Source organism: Apteryx rowi, unplaced genomic scaffold, assembly GCF_003343035.1.
Source record: "Apteryx rowi isolate R43461 unplaced genomic scaffold, aptRow1 scaffold_168, whole genome shotgun sequence".
NCBI classification, from domain to species: Eukaryota; Metazoa; Chordata; class Aves; order Apterygiformes; family Apterygidae; genus Apteryx; species Apteryx rowi.
The window spans coordinates 589,779-610,006 of record NW_020447952.1 but is presented as its reverse complement, the minus strand read 5'-3'; the positions used below and the strand labels follow the sequence as shown (position 1 = coordinate 610,006).

At 36.7% G+C, this 20,228-nt stretch overlaps 1 protein-coding gene across 8 annotated transcripts in view; it reads right to left on the bottom strand.

Annotated features, from left to right (window-relative positions):
- The window catches only part of GIT2 (GIT ArfGAP 2), a 34,817-nt gene that overhangs the window by 13,794 nt on the left and 795 nt on the right, over positions 1 to 20,228 (bottom strand). For 4 of the 8 annotated variants that reach the window (XM_026060369.1, XM_026060361.1, XM_026060364.1 and 1 more), the window contains exons 2-15: positions 15,007 to 15,140; positions 14,353 to 14,465; positions 12,967 to 13,072; positions 12,494 to 12,580; positions 12,214 to 12,344; positions 10,989 to 11,083; positions 10,159 to 10,204; positions 8,495 to 8,546; positions 7,757 to 7,829; positions 7,310 to 7,407; positions 6,875 to 6,986; positions 5,670 to 5,812; positions 4,714 to 4,863; positions 830 to 1,078 (exon numbers count right to left, since the gene is read on the bottom strand). In XM_026060369.1, the coding sequence (XP_025916154.1) occupies positions 830 to 1,078; positions 4,714 to 4,863; positions 5,670 to 5,812; positions 6,875 to 6,986; positions 7,310 to 7,407; positions 7,757 to 7,829; positions 8,495 to 8,546; positions 10,159 to 10,204; positions 10,989 to 11,083; positions 12,214 to 12,344; positions 12,494 to 12,580; positions 12,967 to 13,072; positions 14,353 to 14,465; positions 15,007 to 15,140 (1,589 nt within the window). Of the gene's footprint in view, positions 1 to 829; positions 1,079 to 4,713; positions 4,864 to 5,669; positions 5,813 to 6,874; positions 6,987 to 7,309; positions 7,408 to 7,756; positions 7,830 to 8,494; positions 8,547 to 10,158; positions 10,205 to 10,988; positions 11,084 to 12,213; positions 12,345 to 12,493; positions 12,581 to 12,966; positions 13,073 to 14,352; positions 14,473 to 15,006; positions 15,141 to 20,228 lie in introns of those variants that run through there. The other 4 variants (XM_026060366.1, XM_026060368.1, XM_026060363.1 and 1 more) reach the window with 3 other exon arrangements.

Sequence of the window (20,228 nt, the reverse complement as noted above, 5' to 3'; positions counted from 1 at the left end):
AAGAAATGTTAACTTCCAAATATGTTTTAAAGGGCTTAAATGTTCATGTGGCAGGGGAATACAAGATAGTGCTATCAACAGAGAACACACTGAAACCAATCCCCAAATGCTAAATATGTGCTTGCAGGAAATACTGTCACATATTCCTTCTCGCAAGGCAATTTAAAAAGTTGCCACAAAAGTTAACTTTAATAAGCACTAATGCGTGTTGGGCCACTTATCTACAGTGTGAGCACCTCAGTGCAGAATCCTTGTGGCTGATTCAGATCTCCCTCTCCCCTATTAGTACCCTATACAGAAAAATACTAATCCAGAATACTAATCCAGAAGAATCTGTTCAGCTAACAGGTCTAAACTGTCTTCAGTCGCAGGTTTCACCAACTCAGAATAAGAAAGAGTTGCCTAATGAAAAAAGTTATATTCAATTTTATTTTGTTTTTGAAAGGAGGTTCTAAAGTTCCACAAATAGGCACATGCCTGTGTATCTCGCAAAAGAAACCCATGAACTATACCTACCTTCTTGAAATACTACTTTTCCCTCCCCTCCTGTTTTTGACACATAGATATTTGGCAAATATACTGTGGTTAAAAGAAAGAGCTGAGCAGAAGCCAAAAGCTTCAGTTTATATATTCAGGAATTGTTATAGCTTTTACTCTTCAAAACATCAAGCTCCTGCAGACATGTTAATACAGCAAACAGTAACAATTCTTACAGTTCAAATCTGCTAAGAAGCAGACAGTTGAGAAGCACCAGTATATGAGCACAGTTGGAATAGACAGAAAAGTCGAACATAAGGAGAAATGCAGAAGCATCAGCAATTTTACTTACATGTGGAGGGAAAGGCTGTAGTCTCGTTATGCTTTCTTCTGGGTATGTGACCTCTCCCATGGGGAGGTAGGGTTTCTGACCTGATCCAGTCTCATACATAGACATGGGTCTGCTACCCCGTGCAGATGGTCGTCGCTTTAAGGAAGAATTGTTGGTAGGGTCTGTGTATTCAGAACCAGTTTGGACCTGATATATATTGGTTGTGGCCTGTCTTCTGAGGTTGGTATTTTCACTCTGTAGCGTTTGAAGCTGAAAGAAATGTTTAGCAGTGGGACTTTGTTTTTCTAATAGCAAGCGTCAAAAGCAAACGGAATATACAGGTACACGCTTGTCAGCTTTACTAGTAATCCAGCTACCAGCAGCTGGCGTTCGATTTCTTTTTCAGAAACTACTTGATTTGCTCAGTATAAGCACAGAAACATCTATGTTCCAGATCTGTTAAATATTTATGTGCTGATTTGCAGCACTTTTTTCTGGGAGGCAAGTCAAATTGGACCTTAAAATTGTTGCAGTTCAAAGTACACAATCAATTTCTTCCAGCCTAACTGTACTTGCACGTGAATCATGTAATACATTGAGTTGTCTGGGGAGGCAAATGTGAGGAGGGCTTGCCAACAAAACAATTTTTAAGTGGAGTGATCCATTTCAGCAGTCACTACAAGAACTTAAAAGAGGACTTTAACATAAGGTCCATGAAGTTTGCAAATGCCAAAATTATAGCACAGATGCCAGAGGCAGCGCAAAGAAAACTAGAGCTTGCTTTGCAAAGCAAGAAGAGAGTTTAGCTTATGAAAATAAAGTATCAGCTACTGCTTTCTACGAAGCCAACAAGAACTAATTTTAGCTTTTTATTATATACATTTGATGGATAGTAAAAATGCAAAAATTCTAATTTTTATGTGGAGTTACTCAGAGTAAGTTTGCTATATTAACACATCATAAAGAAAAGATGTAAAAAGTACTTCAGTATCAGCAATTCTCCAACAATATATTGAGTATATTTCAAACAGCTGATGGCCTTTTATCTGGAAATTGTACATTTATTACTTGCATTTACTTTGCATCATATGAACTTTCAAGAACATTATCTCCACCAAAAAATTCTGGTGCCTGCAGCACTTCCCAGAACTCTGAATTGAGCGTGCAGACTTTTATCAAGATAATTTATGCTTCTTCCACATTCTTTCATGTACTCTGTAGTAAGATGCACTGTGTATTAAGATTTCTGTGTATTAAGATTCAAGGACCAGCCAAGAGTCAAGCTATTTCTTTAAACTTTGTCATTAGGGGCAATTAAATAGGTCAACTTTGCAGTTTCCTTTTTCTTATCCTCCACCACATTTTATAAACTTTTTTGGTGGAATTTCAGGTTACAGCTAATGTAAACTCAGACCAATCTCCTCATCGCCTCTAGGTACATAAACACATATGCAAGCATAAAAATTTTTTTTTTTCCGTTAGAGTGCCCATTAAAGTATTTTCATTTTTATTTAGGAAGAATCTATTCATAAGTAGCATGCATCAAGTGTAGCTTTGCCTTTTCTTTAATTAGCATCTTTCTCAAGTAATTAGCATGCAAAAGATTAGGTACATAGTTGGCTAATAAGGTGATGTGTAAAGTGGACAGAAATTTTAGCTTATAAGCTCTGTGCTTAGAAAACAATATATATATTATATATATATATGTATATATAAATATAAAAAACCCTAAAAAACCCCCAAGACCCAGTCTCTTGAATAAAGTCTATTGCTTTAGAATTGCTGAAGCAGTACAAGTACATTGGTGTCTCACTCCAAATAGCCACCAGAGAACTCCCACAATGTCCCGAAGTTCCCAGTAGCCTCATACAGCTAATACAGCCGTTCTCCTTTCTTCCTTCTGCGATAGAGCATTGCTATATCCATTCTTCATAATTAAAAACTAAGTTAGAGAAGTTCCATAGCTATCTACATCACCAGGACATAAAATGAGCGCAACTGATCTTCAAAATGAGTGAGCCACAGCTGTGTCATCTTTCAAAACATATTCTACATAAATACACTAAGACTCATTAATCCATAGGCCTTAGGAATCTTTTTTTTTTTCCTGAAAAAGATTAAATCTATCTAAAGAAACTCAATATAATTGAAAAGGTAAATCAACTGATGTAGAAAAATGATTAAGCAGTACAAGTTGTTAAAATACCACAGAAACAACCTGAGCTGTCTTACATTCCTCTCTCTATTTGTCATTCCAATAGACCTCAAAGGCTAACAGTTTTAACAGAAGGATGGTACTGAACATATGAGGATATTTGCATTTACTGACTTAGCTTGGCTTTAGATGCTAATAGCTTAACAGCCCCCACCACTCTCCAAAGTATCAGCCTCTTTGCTCCAAAACAACAGGGGGAAAAAAATACATATTTTTGGCTTGTGCTAATGCAGCCCTCAGAACAAGTTCACCTCCGCAATAGCAAAGCTTGAAGACTCCTAAGCAAACTTTCTGTACAGGGAGAGCTTTCTGCAGCTGCAATTAGAAGTCTTGCAGCCTTGTAATTATTTGGAAAATAGAATTTCTAACACTAATGAAGAGAACCCCTTTGAGAAAGTAGCCAGCCCTTTCTTAGCTAGCATGACAGACAGGATAGCGAGTTCAATAGAGATATAACTCCTCCCTTACCCCACTGAGAAAAAATGGCTGGTTTATCTATTTTTATTCCAATTTACCCCAAATACTGGTAAAGCATAAAACAAATTACGAATGGTTTGGTAGCCCATCTTACTTCACACACACACACTAGCCAGTTCTAGGGCTGTAGTCACTTCCTAGCATCAAGAACTGATAGCCTACAAGAGATGTAGGTGTCCCAAGTGATGATGAAATGGGCCTTTTGCATATTCATTTTCAGCAGTTTTATCTTTCGCAATCAAATTTACACATTAGTAGTAACCCTAAAAGCTCCGCTTCCTTCAAGCTAAACATGCACTGCATCTTGATTTTTTGCTCCTATCATGATTATTTTTACGAAGATTTATTCGCTTGCCCATGAAGGACTAATTTTTGGCCTTTCAGAGACAACATGACTTGTTTATATTAGGATTAGAAGGTCTGACTTCTAAAACAGTTTTTTAGAGCCCAGATTTTAAATTTAGGATTTTAGCACAAATGATCACTTTGCTGTTTCCCTACGACTATCTATATGTAGTATCTTGTAGTGTGAGATACCTCTACCTTATCCTTGTTTAGAGAAAACCCACGYTGAAGGTTTAAAGCAGTAACTGGGTTTGCCAAATGCTGAATATTTTAAGAAAAAAAAATTAATCCACAATATTCTTTACATTCTACTTCCCCACAGATTTGAATGCAAACAAAAAAGTAAATCTTAGCTTCCTTATATGCAAAAAAGAATTGATATTATATTGCCACACTTCAGATTCTTTCCTGCTGTAAAACTGGATTGGGATTTTAATTTCCCCTCATTCCAGCTAGGCTTATTAATGCAACAAAACAGCAGATCTACTGGAAAAGTTGAAAAGTACACTACACGCACAGGCACACATGCACACACACATGATGTCTGCTATCACTTACTTTCTAAGTGCCGAAAACTGCTAAGATAGCAAAAGTATACACGATTTAAAACAACTGTCTGATCACTGGGAAAAGTTATGTCAGAGTGAAGTAAGATCATCAACATCCCCCCCCAAAAAAGCACTCAAAACACAGGTTAACACATATACCTTTGTTGTCTCATATCTGATTCCAAAACAGCTTTATTTCAAGTTTTCTCCCTACCCTTATATTGGTTTATTGAATCTTCAGTTTCAGTGGTGCTATTCTGGTCAACTGAAATTAAGATAAATGTTATTAAACGAAAGAGTTGCATTATTGTGCTTGTTACCTTTTTCTGCATGATTCTCAGCTCGTCACTCAAGTTGATGTTCACTTTCATTAACTGCTGAATCTTTACCTCAGAAGCCACCAAAGCATTTTTAACTTGCATATATTCTTGGGCTGTCACTGGTCCATCCGACAAGTCTGAATCTAGGCTCTACAAACAGTAAGAGAAAAATACTTACACTATTGAGAAACAGACTACTGGAAGAAAATGAGACAAGGAGATTTCAACAGATTTTCATTTGCTTAATTTAAAGGAATCGTGGTTCGAATTAAGTTCAAATTAATAACATTCATGCATTAAAATAATTTTGGACTGTTATAAAAGAAATCTGATGTCAGTCAACTCAGCTCATCTATGCATAAAACACTTGTCTCATGCATGTCAAACAGTGAAAGAATACTGTTTCATAGTGGTTTAAAAAAAATGCAATAAAGAACTAGTAAATCCTAAAAGACAGATTACTAGATGTCCAATGGGAACATCACCATGAAACTAGAACCAAAGGGATTTATTGCCCCTTTTTTTACCGTGCTGTATTACTTTCAGGAATGATTTAAATCACTCGGTCACTATTGGTCTGATGTATATATTTCTTCAGTGAGAAGCAGTAAATGTTTGTGAAAGTCAATGAACTCACTGATTAACAATATTTCGGTAGATTCAATTATTTCATCTGTTCTATTAAGTCTATAGCTTATCTCCAGATGTGCTCAGTGGCATGCTCTATTTTTCTAAAGGGGCATTTTATTTATAACAAATTTAAGCCACAACATTTAATTTTGTTAGAAACTTTATAGACTGAGGCATGATTCTGAAATAAAGGTGAAAAGTAATCAAAACACTAGACTTCTGACCACTCATGCATTTTAAATCACCTTACAATGGGGAAGATTACTGACTTCAGATTACCTTTATGCATAAAATTTGGTGTGTGTGTATAAATACTTTAAACCTACCTTCTGTCTGTTCGATTTAGCTGCATTTGTTTCCAGATCTGTGTCTTCATCTGAAGCAACACTGTCATAATCAGGCTGATCATTATCCTGGCTTTCACTACTATGTTGATTGCTGATTGATTTCAGTATCAGTTCCACATTTTCTGAAAAAATCAAAAAATATAATTTTAAAATCTGTATTACAAAGTTAGGAAGACAAGTGAAAGTGCACACTAAAAAACAAAACAAAACAAAACCAAAATCAAACAAAAATCCCACAAAAAACACACAACAGAAGAGAACTTCGACCAGAGTGACAATACAAAATAAGGCAGAATAAGGTATCATTTGGTTAGCGTAGTCCTAAAAATTAATTTAAATCCACTCAATATGTGGATCTGCTGGTCAAAACTACAAACTTCTATGTTTTAATCTTTTCATTTCCTGTAAGTATTTAGGCAAGTTAAAGTAACTGATGAGAATTATGCTTTACAAGTTTAATAAAATTCACATAAGGGGAGAAAAAGAAAGTACAAAACAGACTACAATGGCCAAATGGATATCAGCATTGAATTGACAGATACAGGGAAATATTAAAAATCCATTTTAGCAAGTTCTCTCCAGAAGGAGAATTAGAATGTTCAAACGTTGTTTTCTATCTCTATAGCTAGAGCTACGGCTCTGCTTGGTTGTTGGAGGGTTATTTGTATTCTCTGGAAGAAATACAGAAAGTAAACATTTTTAGGCAAATTAACAGGATGTTCTAAAGCATCCCAATTACAGTGAAGTCCTGCATGCAGAGAGCAGCTAGGAAGGCCAGTCTTTAACAACATTGACATTATCTTAGTTGCCAGTCAAAAGAAATAACACTGTAAAATTCTTGATTTCTAAAGAGTTCATGAGTCATCTGGAAAATTTTACCTAGTAATCATAAAATCATATTCATCACAAAAAGATGCTCCCAAATTGCACACACACCACTTGATTTAATTGTAATACCAATATCTTAACAATCAAATCTTCTGCGTTTAGGCATTATGTTGGTGGCTAATGCATGCTGTCAATAGCCTGTTATCCATGCATCTGTTTAGCTCTTGTTATCATTTATAAAAATAGTATAAATCTCTTTCTTCATTCATATTAAGTACTTCTGAATGATGCTATGGTATGGATTAAATCACTGAAATACTGCATATAGAACAGCCGACAACCAAAAGCATACTCACCTTTTGAACCAGTGAGTGAATTCCCCTGTTGTCTTCGTTTGGCATCACTTAAAATATCTATAACTAGTGTAGCAAATTCATGGGCATTAAATCGAGCCAGTTTCTGTCTCCCCTAAATTACAGAATGATGCAAAAAAAAGTACATTGTGTATTATATGAACAGTACAGTTCCCAGATAAAACAAAGACTATAGCACGTACAGAGAGCTCACAGCTCAATTACATTTTCTTGCAAAAAGAAAAGCGTGATTTTAAATAAATAACTGAAGGACTCCAAGGCAGACTTAATGTGAAACTATTTTAACCTTTTTACAAGTACATGCAACTCTTTTACAGTAATGAGACAGAGTAAAGGAATATTATTTTGAATACCTGGCCTATTAAATGAAAATATTTTTATATTTTATATTTATATAGTATCAACAAGACCGCATACCTGATTCCTGGTTGAGGAATACTCAGGGTTTACAGGAAGAAAAGGGACCACTGTTGTCTCTGTCACAAGTGTACTATGATTCTGAGTAGCAAGCCAAACTGTTCAGGGGAAGAAAAAAGAGAGAGAGAAAAAAAAAAGAAAGAATAATCTTTCTGTTCCATTTGACAGAGTTCCTTGTCAAAGGATCAAAAAAATCACAACCTCAAGCACAAATACAATTGATTTAAAGAATTTTTTTTCAGAGAGTCCTCTACTCTCCAAAAAATAGAAAGGTCTTTTTTCAATTAACATACACCTTCAAACAACACAGCAGACAAACAAACTACCAATAACAGTAACTTCTGAATACAAAACTATTTTAAATTTAATGGTAGTTTACACTAGCATCTTGTATGTAATATACCAATTCAAATTAATTTTATACACACTCCAGAAAACCTCACTCACCTGCATCTGTTTCCCTCCTGTCAACTTCATCATACACATCCATGGCAAGTTCTTCAAATAAGTGGTTGCTTAGCTAAGAATAGAAGAGAATAATAATTACAGCTTGAAAACAAACTAATTCTAATAAGACCTCTATATTACCAAAAACTTGAGTGCACAACTTTCCTTAATGGATAGCTTTACTATGCAGCCTGAGAAATGAACTACACAGGGTCAAAAATAGCCAAAGGAGAGCAGACATACTCAATCTCAGAAGCTTTAAGTAGAGCGAAAACATATCCCACCCTAACATATAAAAATTTAGTCACAAACACCTTAAGAACACTAGTGAACTGGTGTTACTGTGAACTTAGTAGCATGCAGTAGCTCACTGTTCTGGCTTCCCAGAAAGTTAAAGGCAAATAGTGACATTTAACATACAGATTTATATAAAATATGCAATAGCAAGACAAGTTACAACATTAAAGGTTTTGAAATAGAGAGACAGACCTAGAGATACTACTACCCCAAACAAGGCCAACAAATATTTCCTCTCTGCCACGGATCTGTCATCTTCCCCTCTCCTCCATTTCAGACTATTTTCATGTTTTTCCCCAGAATTAAATTTCTTGCTATAAAGATGACGTTTATTTATGTGGTAATTAATAGCAGCCGAAATAAGTTTGAAAGATGAAGTGCAGAGTTTGCCACGTCAGGAGAAAAATGTGTTGCACAGCACACATTGGAATTTTTACTTACAGACTGAAGCTTCTTCTTAGCTGCTTTTGCGAGTTCTGATAAATCCAGACTGCTATGAAAACAGAAAGTGATCATTATATCTACAGCATCAAAAAGCTTGTTAAACACAAATTCTACAAGCACGTTTACATTTAATGATTAGAAGAGTTCACTTTTATTTGATACTCCTTAATTTAATGTTAGTATTTTTAGTATACTTATACAATTTTTATTGCATTAATCTTTCCGATATTACTAATATACTAATTAGTATATTCCTAAAGTTTTTCTAAATGACAAGCTTAAATTTAAAACAGAAAAATCCCAACAATCCTTAGAAATATGATTAGCTATCTGTGTAGCTCAAGAAGTGGTCTAAGTTGTAGAACAGCAAAATGCTTTCTGTAGTGAACCTGAAGAACTTGATTATTCTGACCAAAATGTGAGTCCACAAAGAACACACAGGATTTGTTCCACTGCATCATGCAGGAGCTAGGTTACCACCAGGATGGCAAATGGTTACAGCAATAGGGTCATGCTTTAAACTGTTCTGTACCGATTAGTACATAATCTCTTCTGTTAGTTTCTAGCCCTAAGGCTGAGGCATAAGATGAAAACTCTGCAGTTCAACAGAATTTATCATAAAGGACATAAATCAGAAAGCTGACATTTTTTGAACCCATATTTGTATCACCCAGGGAAGACTCCCCTGGCCTACAGGTAGGGAAAGGCTCAGATAAAACCTCTGCATAATTAAATGACAACACGGAAGAGTTTTTGTAGGCAGTCACCCAGACAGGAAAAAAAAGAGTCCAGTGGAGGGCAGCAGGCAGAGGCGAGACTCTCAGGTTATACTGCAGAGTCTGCAATTTGAGGAGCATCTTTAAACAAGTCATTTTCTCTGTGCCTCAGCTTTCTTCTCTGTGCAATGAGGCAAACTATACTTACTCTGCTCCGCAAAATGCTTTGTAATGAAAATATAAAGCATTCTATCCAATATCTAAACACAAACTAAAAATTATAGATGTTACCACTAAGCATTTTACTATTACATAGCGTTTCTCTACAATTTTTCATTTTTTATTACAGTTTTTTCATAGAAATTTTGCAAACAATAAGTTGAACATAATTTACTTACAGCCGCCTTATTTCCAATTGCATAGCAATAAAAGAAAAATAGGGACTTATGATTTGTTAATACGTGGTATCTTTTATACAAAGGCAATTTCACTGACCATGGTCAAAACTTATGAGCACTCAGATGACAAAAAGTACAAGTATTTGAAGAAAAAAATGCAACTATCTTGCAAGTATAAATTCTAAAATGCTGGTATCAAGACACTAACTCAGGAGATTCTTACATTATTTACAAAATCTGTTTCCCAGAAATCCTCATGTGCTTTAATATAACTATCTCATCTTCCCCTTGTATGCTTTTTAATCACATACAGTAAACTTCTCTATTTTTCTGGGTTTTTTTGTTTTTTTGTTTTTTTTTAATTCTAATATTCTATTCTGGAAAAAACCCAAACTTCTGAGATAGAAAAAGGTACATGATAAAAAGATAAAACTACAACAAGCTTAAAAGTTATTTCAACAAGGAAAGTTCTAAACTTAATTATTAGGGCTTTTTTTTCCCCACTTATTTTGATGTTTTGATACATGTTATGGAATCAGCAACTTACCTGTCTGCCATCTGAGGTATAATAAAGTGCTGTCCATTTTTATGCTCTAGAGTTGAAAATAAATTATACTTTAATACGTTGTTACTGGTCTACAGTTTTCAATGTTGTCAGGATATACAGCAGGTATCAGTTTTACATGTGATCTCCCAATTTCCAATAACAAGAAACTAACAAGCCCTGAAAGAAGATTCCTACCACTGTTAGTGTTATCAAAGGTTCCAATTAAGTCTTACCAACTGTATTAAAATTCCATCTTTTTTTTTTTTTTTTTAAATAAAGCTTAAGTTCTTGTTTAGGTGCTTTTATGGCACCTTGTGGCGGAAAATTTCAAAGTGTACTTATGTTCAAGAGGTACATGCTACACTTCAATTTAATTGAGCATCCCCTTGCTTTTGCATTTCAATGAGACTACTTAAAAGTTTCTACAGTATTTTCTGTAGAATATTCAACAATCACATACTTAATATTTTCCTTGTGATTCACTCCTTTAAGTTAAACAATACTCATCTCAGCTTATGGATGTTTCTCCATGCCTTCGGAAGTATTCTATTTACAGAAAACTTATTTGTGGAAAACTGAAAGAAACTTAATTTTTAATTTAAGGATACTTAAATTCTGCAATTTTATTTGAATTTTAAATGCATTATATCACTAATCTTACACTTGCTTTAGAGTTTTAGGACTTCATGTGTAATCTATATAATGTTAGAATATTTTAAATGGATATAAAAAGAGTAATAACATTGATGACACAAATATAATATACTATAGCTTGAACTGTTCTATAATTAACACTGAAAGACCTTTGGGTGCAGTTTTTTTGCACTTACCTGGTTTCCTGCCACAGAGATAGAAAGCTAACCTGTCGGTGAGTTCATACTGAATTTCCACCAGGCGCTCTGCCAGCTCATGATGCCCACCTTGTCTGTTTTACACAAATACACAGGAAAACAGTTATATTTATTACTCACTTTGAAAAAGTACAAAGCTTCAAAAAAAATGCTCAAACAAAAATTTAGTTTAAGCCACAATAAGTTCAACACAGCACACACTTGAGAGTATCAGTGGAACACAAATTCACAGCAGGATTTTCAGCAATATGTTCCAGGGGGCAAAAAATAGAGATAGAATTTATGAACTCCCCAACATTAGTCAGTAAAAATCCTGAACAGCTTTGCCCATTGTCTTGCTGTAGAAAAGCAAATTATACAGGCTATTTGGAATACACTATCACAAATTCCTAGACAGTTCCTGAGATCATGCACCAAATTCATCCAACTTCATGTTTGATTAATAGTAATAAGAAAAACTCGGGTATATTGTGCTCTGTAACCAAAAAAAAACATATTCAGTCTTCATAATTCATGTACAGCCTACATTCAAAAGCAATCCAAGCAACAGAAATGTTTTATTTATGCAAATATGCAGCTTCTGCTTGATAAGTAGGGTCCAATTTTACACATAAACACACAAAAAGTCTTAAACTCTTTGGTTCCGTGCTGCAAATCTTGCTCTGCCTCATTGCTGCCCAAATGATCAGCAAGAGCCGTTCATGTTTGATCTTTCTTTACACAACTGTTGTCTGCTCTTGGGAAGCTTACAGCCTTTCTAAAGGAAGGACTTTCTGGGGATGCAGTTTAGGACTGGATGAGCCTATTCAGCAGTTCGCTGCCACTAAAAGGCCTGGTTCCACCCCGTACTCCCTCTCTTGTCTGTGCAGTCCTAGCCATTTTCTACAACTTATCTACACTCCTGGAGTCTATTCAACTTGCTGAACTCACAGAAAGTTTTTCCTGGATTGGTTTTCTGGGATCTCCTAGCTTAGCACAGCTAATTTCATTGGGATCACAACTGTCGTCTCAGGCATTCAGGCTGTGAAATGAGGAAACGCATATTTATGCTCTTTATATATTTGTTCTTTCTGGAAAAAGTACTCATTGGTATTTAATGGTCAAATTAGTATCAGGACTGAAAACCATAACTAAGCAGGTTCATTATGTGATTTATGAACATCAGTTAGTATACAAAAGCATCACAGATGTCAGAGCCTTCTACCTTGCATAGTCAACTGGAGTTTTTCCATTGGAATCTTGCGTACCAGGATCAGCACCATAAACTGTTAATAACTCTGCTTGTAAAATCTGTCCTGCCTTAGCAGCAACATGAAGAGGGGTGTTTCCTTTCTCCTACAAGTTATTAAGAAAAAGCACATGATTCTACATAATCAACAGGTCTGAATATAAGATTGAAATATAATGTGTACCAGCTGAAAGCAGTATAAACATTACAAACTGTAAGAATTGATCTAATCAAAATAATGAAAAAGTGTTCATACAGGATGAAAGAAGTTGGCTTGAGCTCCTAAGGACAGTAATCTCAAACACGTCTCCAGATTCCCTGTCCTTACGCTGGAATGCAGTTGCTGAAAAACAAGCAGGATTGTACTTAATACAATGGCAATAATTTTGATTCAGCACTTGTTTTTTCAAACATGCTTTTAGAAACAGGTATAAAAGAATTCTCACTATATCCTTTTTGTGCCAATGTTTTTCCCCAAGCTAACCTAAGTCTGTGCCTCTCAACCATCCACTAACCATATATACCACTGAAAAGAAAGCTGCTTCAAGCTGAAATTGAGCTGTATGTGTTTACATAATAGTGCAGAAGAGCAGCAATAGTTATCTTACTATTAAGTCAAAAACAGCTAACTTGATCAGATTTCAGTGTTCTGTTAGACACACGCCGTAGCCTCTGCAGACTGCAGGAAAAAAAAAAACAACAAAAAAACCCAAACAAACAATAACTTACCTTACTAAGATCTTTGGCAGTAACACTGTCATCATCACGACATGGCAAGCGATGAACAAATGCTAACATTTGATATTTAGCTCTAATGAATTCTGCTTTGTTGGGACTGTAAAGAGAAAGAAAAGCAACAAAAGCAAAAGAAAATAAATATTACTGCTTTCAAAATGTTAATACATATGTCAATTTTTGTTTTTCCTAGAGAAAGTAAACATTGCATTAGATTTTTGCATGTTACTAGTAGCAAAATTAGAGAAATATTTTCCTTAAAAAGGTGACTCAATGCAGTTTTTATAACTGTACTTAGCACACCTTCATTAAATGTCGAAACACAGACTCTAGCATGCACTGTATTTTTCTTAGAAGTAAACTTTGAATTTAAAATAATGACAGCTTAAGATCTATAGGTACTATATTCAATTATTTACATTTTAAAATGAAGCAGCATATTCACTGCTGAAGTCTTAAATAAAGTAAACAATGAACTAATTTAGTAACTAGAAATAGATATATTAAAGTCCTAAGCCAGGTTTTGAAACCAACAGTCTCTTCTAATGGAGGCAGAAAAAAATGTGCATTTCAGTACAACCAACTAAATTATTCCATTTTAGCTACTTAACTAATTTCATTATTTAGTGTACAACTGAAAAGCTAATCAGGAACCAAAAGAACATGTAGCCCTATTTTCTTCTCCAGTCTCTGAGTGAAACTAGAGACAAGAGGATGGTATCTACTGTTCCTAACATCTGATAGACACAAACACCAAGAAAAATTATACCCAAACCCACTGAAGTCCATGTTCCAATCAAATGAGATATACATATCATAAAACAATCTAGTTAAAAATATATGTATATACACTCCACACACACAGATATAAAACAAACGTACAAAACATTAAAGTAAAAGAATTGATTCAGCTCTAAGATTATTTTGAATAGTCCCAATTAAAGGTTTATCTCCTGAGCAGTTCTGAACACTATTATTATTTATATTTCGCTTGAACTTGCATGTGCTCAGCACTTCTTCTGTTAAGTCATTCTATCAAACTACAGCATCAAGATACAAACACAAAAAAATTAAAACAGACAGCTAAACTTCTGACAAACTGATGTGACAGAAAAGTTTTTTTTTTTTTTTTTTTAAATCAACTGCTTAACACTCAACCACATTAGTATCCTTGGGTAGTGAAGCACATGTGGCATAAGAATTAAAAGTCTTAACAAAAATAAAAATAAATCATTGAACAAATAACTAGTTTAATCCTTTTGCTCTCTTCCAGAAACAAAGCAAACTCAGGTTCCCATATATATGTTGCTATGTTCGTGACTGCTGAATAAAATAATCATGCTTCTACAATAAGAAAAATTCTGTAATTTTTCCACTTACTGTACTTTATCCTGTGGGTTAGCTTTGCGCCTTCCACTCATAACAGATGCAGGGTCCAGCAAAGAATGTTCCCATATGGAGTTAGCACCATTATTATACAGCGTTTCCACCATCTGAAATCCAAAATGTACACAAACAGGCAGTAAAGAACTTTTGCTGCTAGCTGCATAGATGGACTTATCAAATAGCTGTAACTTCCAAGTGCACAGCAAGCAGACACAAACAAAGTCATGTTCTGTGGGCCAGTATCTATAACCTACTGGGATATCAGAACCATGCCTAGTATGTTATTAGGTGGAATGTCATAGGAACCTCCTTAAATTCTCTACTCTTCACCAACAGCAGCCCTACTAAAAAGAAAGGCTCATTATATATTGAAAATTTATGTTAAAGCAGACGTATTGCAGAAGTCTGACAGACAAATTGAAGGTGACCTTCCAAATCAAAGGTATCAAATTAAAAATGCATAGACAATTCTGATCTTGGTGATCTACCATGGCAAAACAAGAGAAATAAAAGGAAACTAACTCCAAAAAAAAAAAAAAAAAGTTAAAAGGACCACCCTGCTCCAAATAAAAGTTTAGTAATTTAAATTCTGTAAAAACTGTAAAAGAATATAGATTTAATGAAGGAAGACAAACATTTACTCTTTACCTGCAGCAGTGTTGGTGGCCATGGTGTATGCTTGAGATGTCTCACTTGAGAGATATGACGCCCCAAACTTCGATGAACACTAGAGCACTCATCACAGATCAGAATTCCCCTGTTTATAGACGCCCAACAAGGATCTGAAAAAGAGAATTAAATACACTTATTGCAACATAGAAGGCAACACAGATGATCTTCTATTTTGAACGCAGAGTCTAAAATTAGGAGCCCTGGATCCTAACCTTAGCTTTAATGCTTAGCCATTATATGAGCTTGGAAATGTTAAAACCTTGCTAGGCTTCAGGATCCTTGGGAAGCAACTGTCCTTGAACTCAACAGGGACTTCGGAGCCCTAGGACTGCCAAGAGACCTGCTGTGGAAACTCTGAACCCCCTCCTCCGCCTCCTCTCCACCCCACTTTGCAGCTGTGAAATTAGGATAACACTTTCCTTTGTAGGTGCAATGAGACACTAGATTTATCACCTTTTTGAAGTGCTTGTATACCATTTAGTGGAGTTCAACGGAAGTATTTGTAACAGTAGTTTTACTAATGGGGGAAGAGAGGGTTGTGAACAAATTAAGAATAATGATACATACCTACTTTTTTGAAAAAAATCAGTCTATGATTATGTTTTTTCAGATACTACTCAAAGTGTTAAATTCCACATCATAAAATGTTTTTCAATTAGAACATTAATATAAATTATAAAAAACAACACACAAGAGTTTCCTAGTAAAGAAGAGGACAAGATATGTATGTGTTAAGTTAAAGGTCCAGTAAAAATCATAATTTGTCAAGCAAATTAACTCAATCAACTCCAAATGGATCCTGTATTTTCGCTGAAAGGTAGTCTCTCTCCCAGATAGCTGTAGTGCAAATTGAAGCCATCTATAAGCAAGCCAATACGACAATTGATGGAAGGTAGTAGTAATCACAGAATGGTTGAGGTTGGCAGGGACCTCTGGAGATCATCTAGTCCAACCCCCCTGCTCAAGCAGGGTCACCTACAGCACATTGCACAGGATCACGTCCAGGCAGGTTTTGAATATCTCCAGAGAAGGAGACTCCACAACCTCTCTGGGCAACCTGTTCCAGTGCTCTGTCACCCTCACAGTGAAGAAGTTTTTCCTCATATTCAGATGGAGCTTCCTGTGCTTCAGTTTGTGCCTGTTGCCTCGCGTCCTGTCTCTGGGCACCACTGAAAAGCATCTGGCTCCATCCTCTTGACACCCTCCCTTCAGATATTTGTATACATTGATAAGATCCCCCCTCAGCCTTCTCTTCTCCAGGCTGAACAGTCCCAGCTCTCTCAGCCTTTCCTCATAGGAGAGATGCTCCAGTCCCCTCATCATCTTCGTAGCCCTTCGCTGCACTTGCTCCAGTAGTGCCACATCCCTCTTGTACTGGGGAGCCCAGAACTGGACGCAGTACTCCAGGTGTGGCCTCACCAGGGCTGAGCAGAGGGGGAGGATCACCTCCCTCGACCTGCTGGCAACACTCTTCCTAGTGCACCCCAGGATACCATTGGCCTTCTTGGCCACAAGGCTCGTGGTTAACTTGTTGTTCACCAGGACTCCGGGGTCCTTCTCCACAGAGAGAAAGACAGTAAATAATAGATATTAGCTATTATATAACTTCAAATGTCAAAAAAAAAAAAGAGAGAAAAAAACAAGTAGGTATGTTACATCAAACTGAAACCGAGTATGTGCAAAACAGGACATTAAACTTAGGTCCCTCCATTGCCTTTAGCTCTGTCCTCAGGGGAGGGAACCCCAGCTTTCTATCAGTGACGCAAGAGACTACACATGCCAAGGACCCTGTAATAGCAAGAATCTGTGTAGCAAGACAGATCTTTAGGGTCTAGCACATCCTAGGGGAAAGAAAAAGCATCTACGATCTCTCCTAATTTGGAAAATTCTGCCTAATTCCAAATCYAGAGATCAGCTTGAGGCTAAATAATGAGTACAACACAAGCCAGGTATCTAATGAGAGATCTTCTGCATCATGTCAGAATATACCTGAACAATTGTGCATCATTAAAAAAAACAAAAAACCTTCTGACCCGTGCAATAAATTGACTGAATCTCTGAAACACGAAATCTGATCACTGTTGTGGTTTTTAAGCAGAGCTCATGCTATGTGTGTGCTGAAGGCAATGTAGGCAAACCTGTTCAAACCATGGCCCACGAGGGAAGGGAGCCTCTACTCATAGCTGATAACTATCACATAGCCCAGAGCCAGATTTAAGTGTATGTTTGGGGAAAATAGCTAATCTAAATTAAAAAACAAAGTAATAATAAGCACATAACCTCCTTATTAAATCATTCCATTACTTTTACAACTTTCACTTCTAAGAAAGAAAAAAAAAATAACAATGAAATGAGATGCATTAACTCCAACCTAAGAACTAAAGACCGGAGGCAATCTTCCAGATTAACGAGTCCAGCCTCTTTTTAGCAGAGGCAACCTTATCACACCCTCGTTCACAAACTAACAGGATTCTTCTGAAAGCCACTAAGTTTCTTGTTTCAGTCATTACAGCTACAGGCTGTTGCTGAACCCTGCTCCTCTGTTTTGACTAACAGTCATTAGCACATTTTTTCCTTTACATCTACCTCAATACTTAACTGAATTGGCTCCCAACAATTGCCACTTAGTCTTGATAAAGTAAGTCGCTGTTGATTTGGCCATTTCATAGCAGAAATGGAGCTTTAAAATTCCTCTGAAGAGAAAAGCAGAGGTCTTACTTGTAATTTCAGGGTGCACAATCTACTTAAATCATATAGGTGAACAAGTCCAGATGTTTGTGTAGAATCTGTCAAAAACTGGCATCACTGGAAGCGTGGATGGTACGATGGGAAAAAGAAGACAGTAAAAACCAGGAAAGCCAACAGGCAGCTTCCGCAAGGGAACTGGGAAGTTCAGCACAGTGGGCCAAGAGAACGCTCTTAGCTGTTACTAAGCATTAGGGAGACCAGAGAGAGGATGGATTAGCATCTCAGGCCCCAGTTTGAAGGCCTGAACGACAACAAAGATAGTGGATTTGACCGTGTGCATGCTAGAGAACAGCCTGATCAAAAGAGGGGTGGGAAGCTTAGAAGTGCAACCTATTTTCTGCAAGTGTTTTTTTTTTTTTTTTTTTTAATTAAATCGTACAAAGATTTGTGGGCTCTCAATTCAATTCATATAGTAGCTTAGTAGATTTATCTGTACTCAAGCAACAGGTGGGGATGGGAAAGGGAAAAGAATATGGCATTAGATAGTCTGAAGACAAAGAGCAATGTCAGGTTGTGGTAAAATTGATAATTCAGTTTTAAATTAAAGTGTCTGTGCTGGACTCTCCATCAATCTATTTGAATCATTTTTAAAAGAAAGCCAATTATAGATACGATCAAAATAAGCTGATACCAAGATACAACAGGAGAAAAGCTAGAAAGATAGGTTAAGGCGTTTTCAGAAACACRGCAGAGTAATTCAAAACAGGAAGTGTGTGATCAAGACAAGCCTGACACTGTAAGTTTGAAAAGTGAACTCATGCCTGAGAATAGGAAATGTACTAGCAAAGCACATACAAAAGTCACCTCGTAGAAGAAAACTATTCATACTTAGCTACAGAGACAAGGTATATGTTGATGAAGTCCAAGAGGTAAGTACTGACTATTGCAGCAGTCAGACATCCTGTACTTGCTACAGCTGATCTGGGTTAAAAGGTTACAGTCCCTCACATCTGCTGACATAGTTGCACACATAGCAGCTCCTAAACACAATCCTGTCGACTTCTGTCTGGTTTAAGTAAGAGAGGGCTTTGTTTTGGGTGTTTTTTTGTTTTTTGGTTTCTTTTGTATGTAGTTTTTAAGAGATCATTAAGTTAAGACTCCTTCATTTATATGAGTAAGCCAGCAGATTTTTTCACCAAGATCAGATAAGTATCTGACAATGCTATTATGTCATGAAATGATAAAATAAAGGCAGTCCAGCTTACGAGATTGCCATGATAGTGTTTCTGATACATTGCGTAAACTTTATGGAATAGCTTGTCAAGGCTAACACAATAAAACAAAGCTGTAACACTGCTAATTAAAATGAATTCAAAATGTATTTCAACAGACTAGGAAAATGTATGTTCGGAGTTTTGTTTTTTTGTTGGTTTTTCTTCTCCTTTTTTAAGCCCCACTTTACAAAGGTTGTTATGCCCTCCCCCATGTCACACCTTCTGACTATTCAAATTTTATCTGCATTAAAGTGTTTTAACTCATTTCAGCTTATACATAAGTGAGCATATTGAAAGAACCAGAAGAAGACATAACTAATGAAAATAACAAAATTACATACATTTGAGAGGACAACAAACATGGGCAACTCCTTAAAAAAGTATAATGGACGATTTTAAATACAAGAACAGCAGAAATACAGAGAATCAGAAAATGAGATACAGCTGACTTTTTAAAAAACATGATTTTTTCCAGTAAGGTTCCAAACTATGTTTTGTTTTTTTATTTAAGAGTTCAAGCACCCTGAGCTACAACATGCTCAAGATTTCTTAGGTGCACCCTCCTTTTCTGCCCAGAAATCTTACCCAGACAGATAACGCGCATTTCAGTATCCAGAACACACACTGCTCAACAAAAGTTTGCAACCCAAGCCTCCGCTAGAGGTTTTAGAAGAGCCTTTCTTTAGAAGTTGGGGATACCTGCAGTTATGGAGCGCAGAGTGTCATTCATTTAACAGATCCAAAGCTAAACCCTCCCCGACCCTTAAAATAACTGGCGGCAAATCCATCCTCGCAAGGCCCCTCACAAGCGGTCACTGCCCCCCTCCAGCGAGGCATCTCCGGCACACACCCCCCCGCCGGCTCTTCGCTCCGCGACTGCAAGGTTTCTTTAGCTAAGTCCTGTCCCTCTCTCCAAGCTGAGGAGCTGGGAAGTTGATCGTAAATAGATGGTGCCCCTTTTTCCCGCAAACTCCTGTAAAACCTGACCCTTCCTCTTCGCATTCAAAATCAGCCTACCAAGGGGAGACCCAGAACTGTTGGCAAGCACCTGGAAGAAGAGGCGAGGGGAAAATAACGCCTTCAACGCTGCGGCAAGCCAGAGACACGGCTGCGTGCAGCGTCGCCGCGGTTTAAACGGGTCCTTGGGGACAAGAACCGACGCGAAACGCTCCGACAGGGAGCCCAAAGCGGCACAGCCCGCGGGGAGCCCGCGCCCCCCGCCCCGGGCCCCGGCCG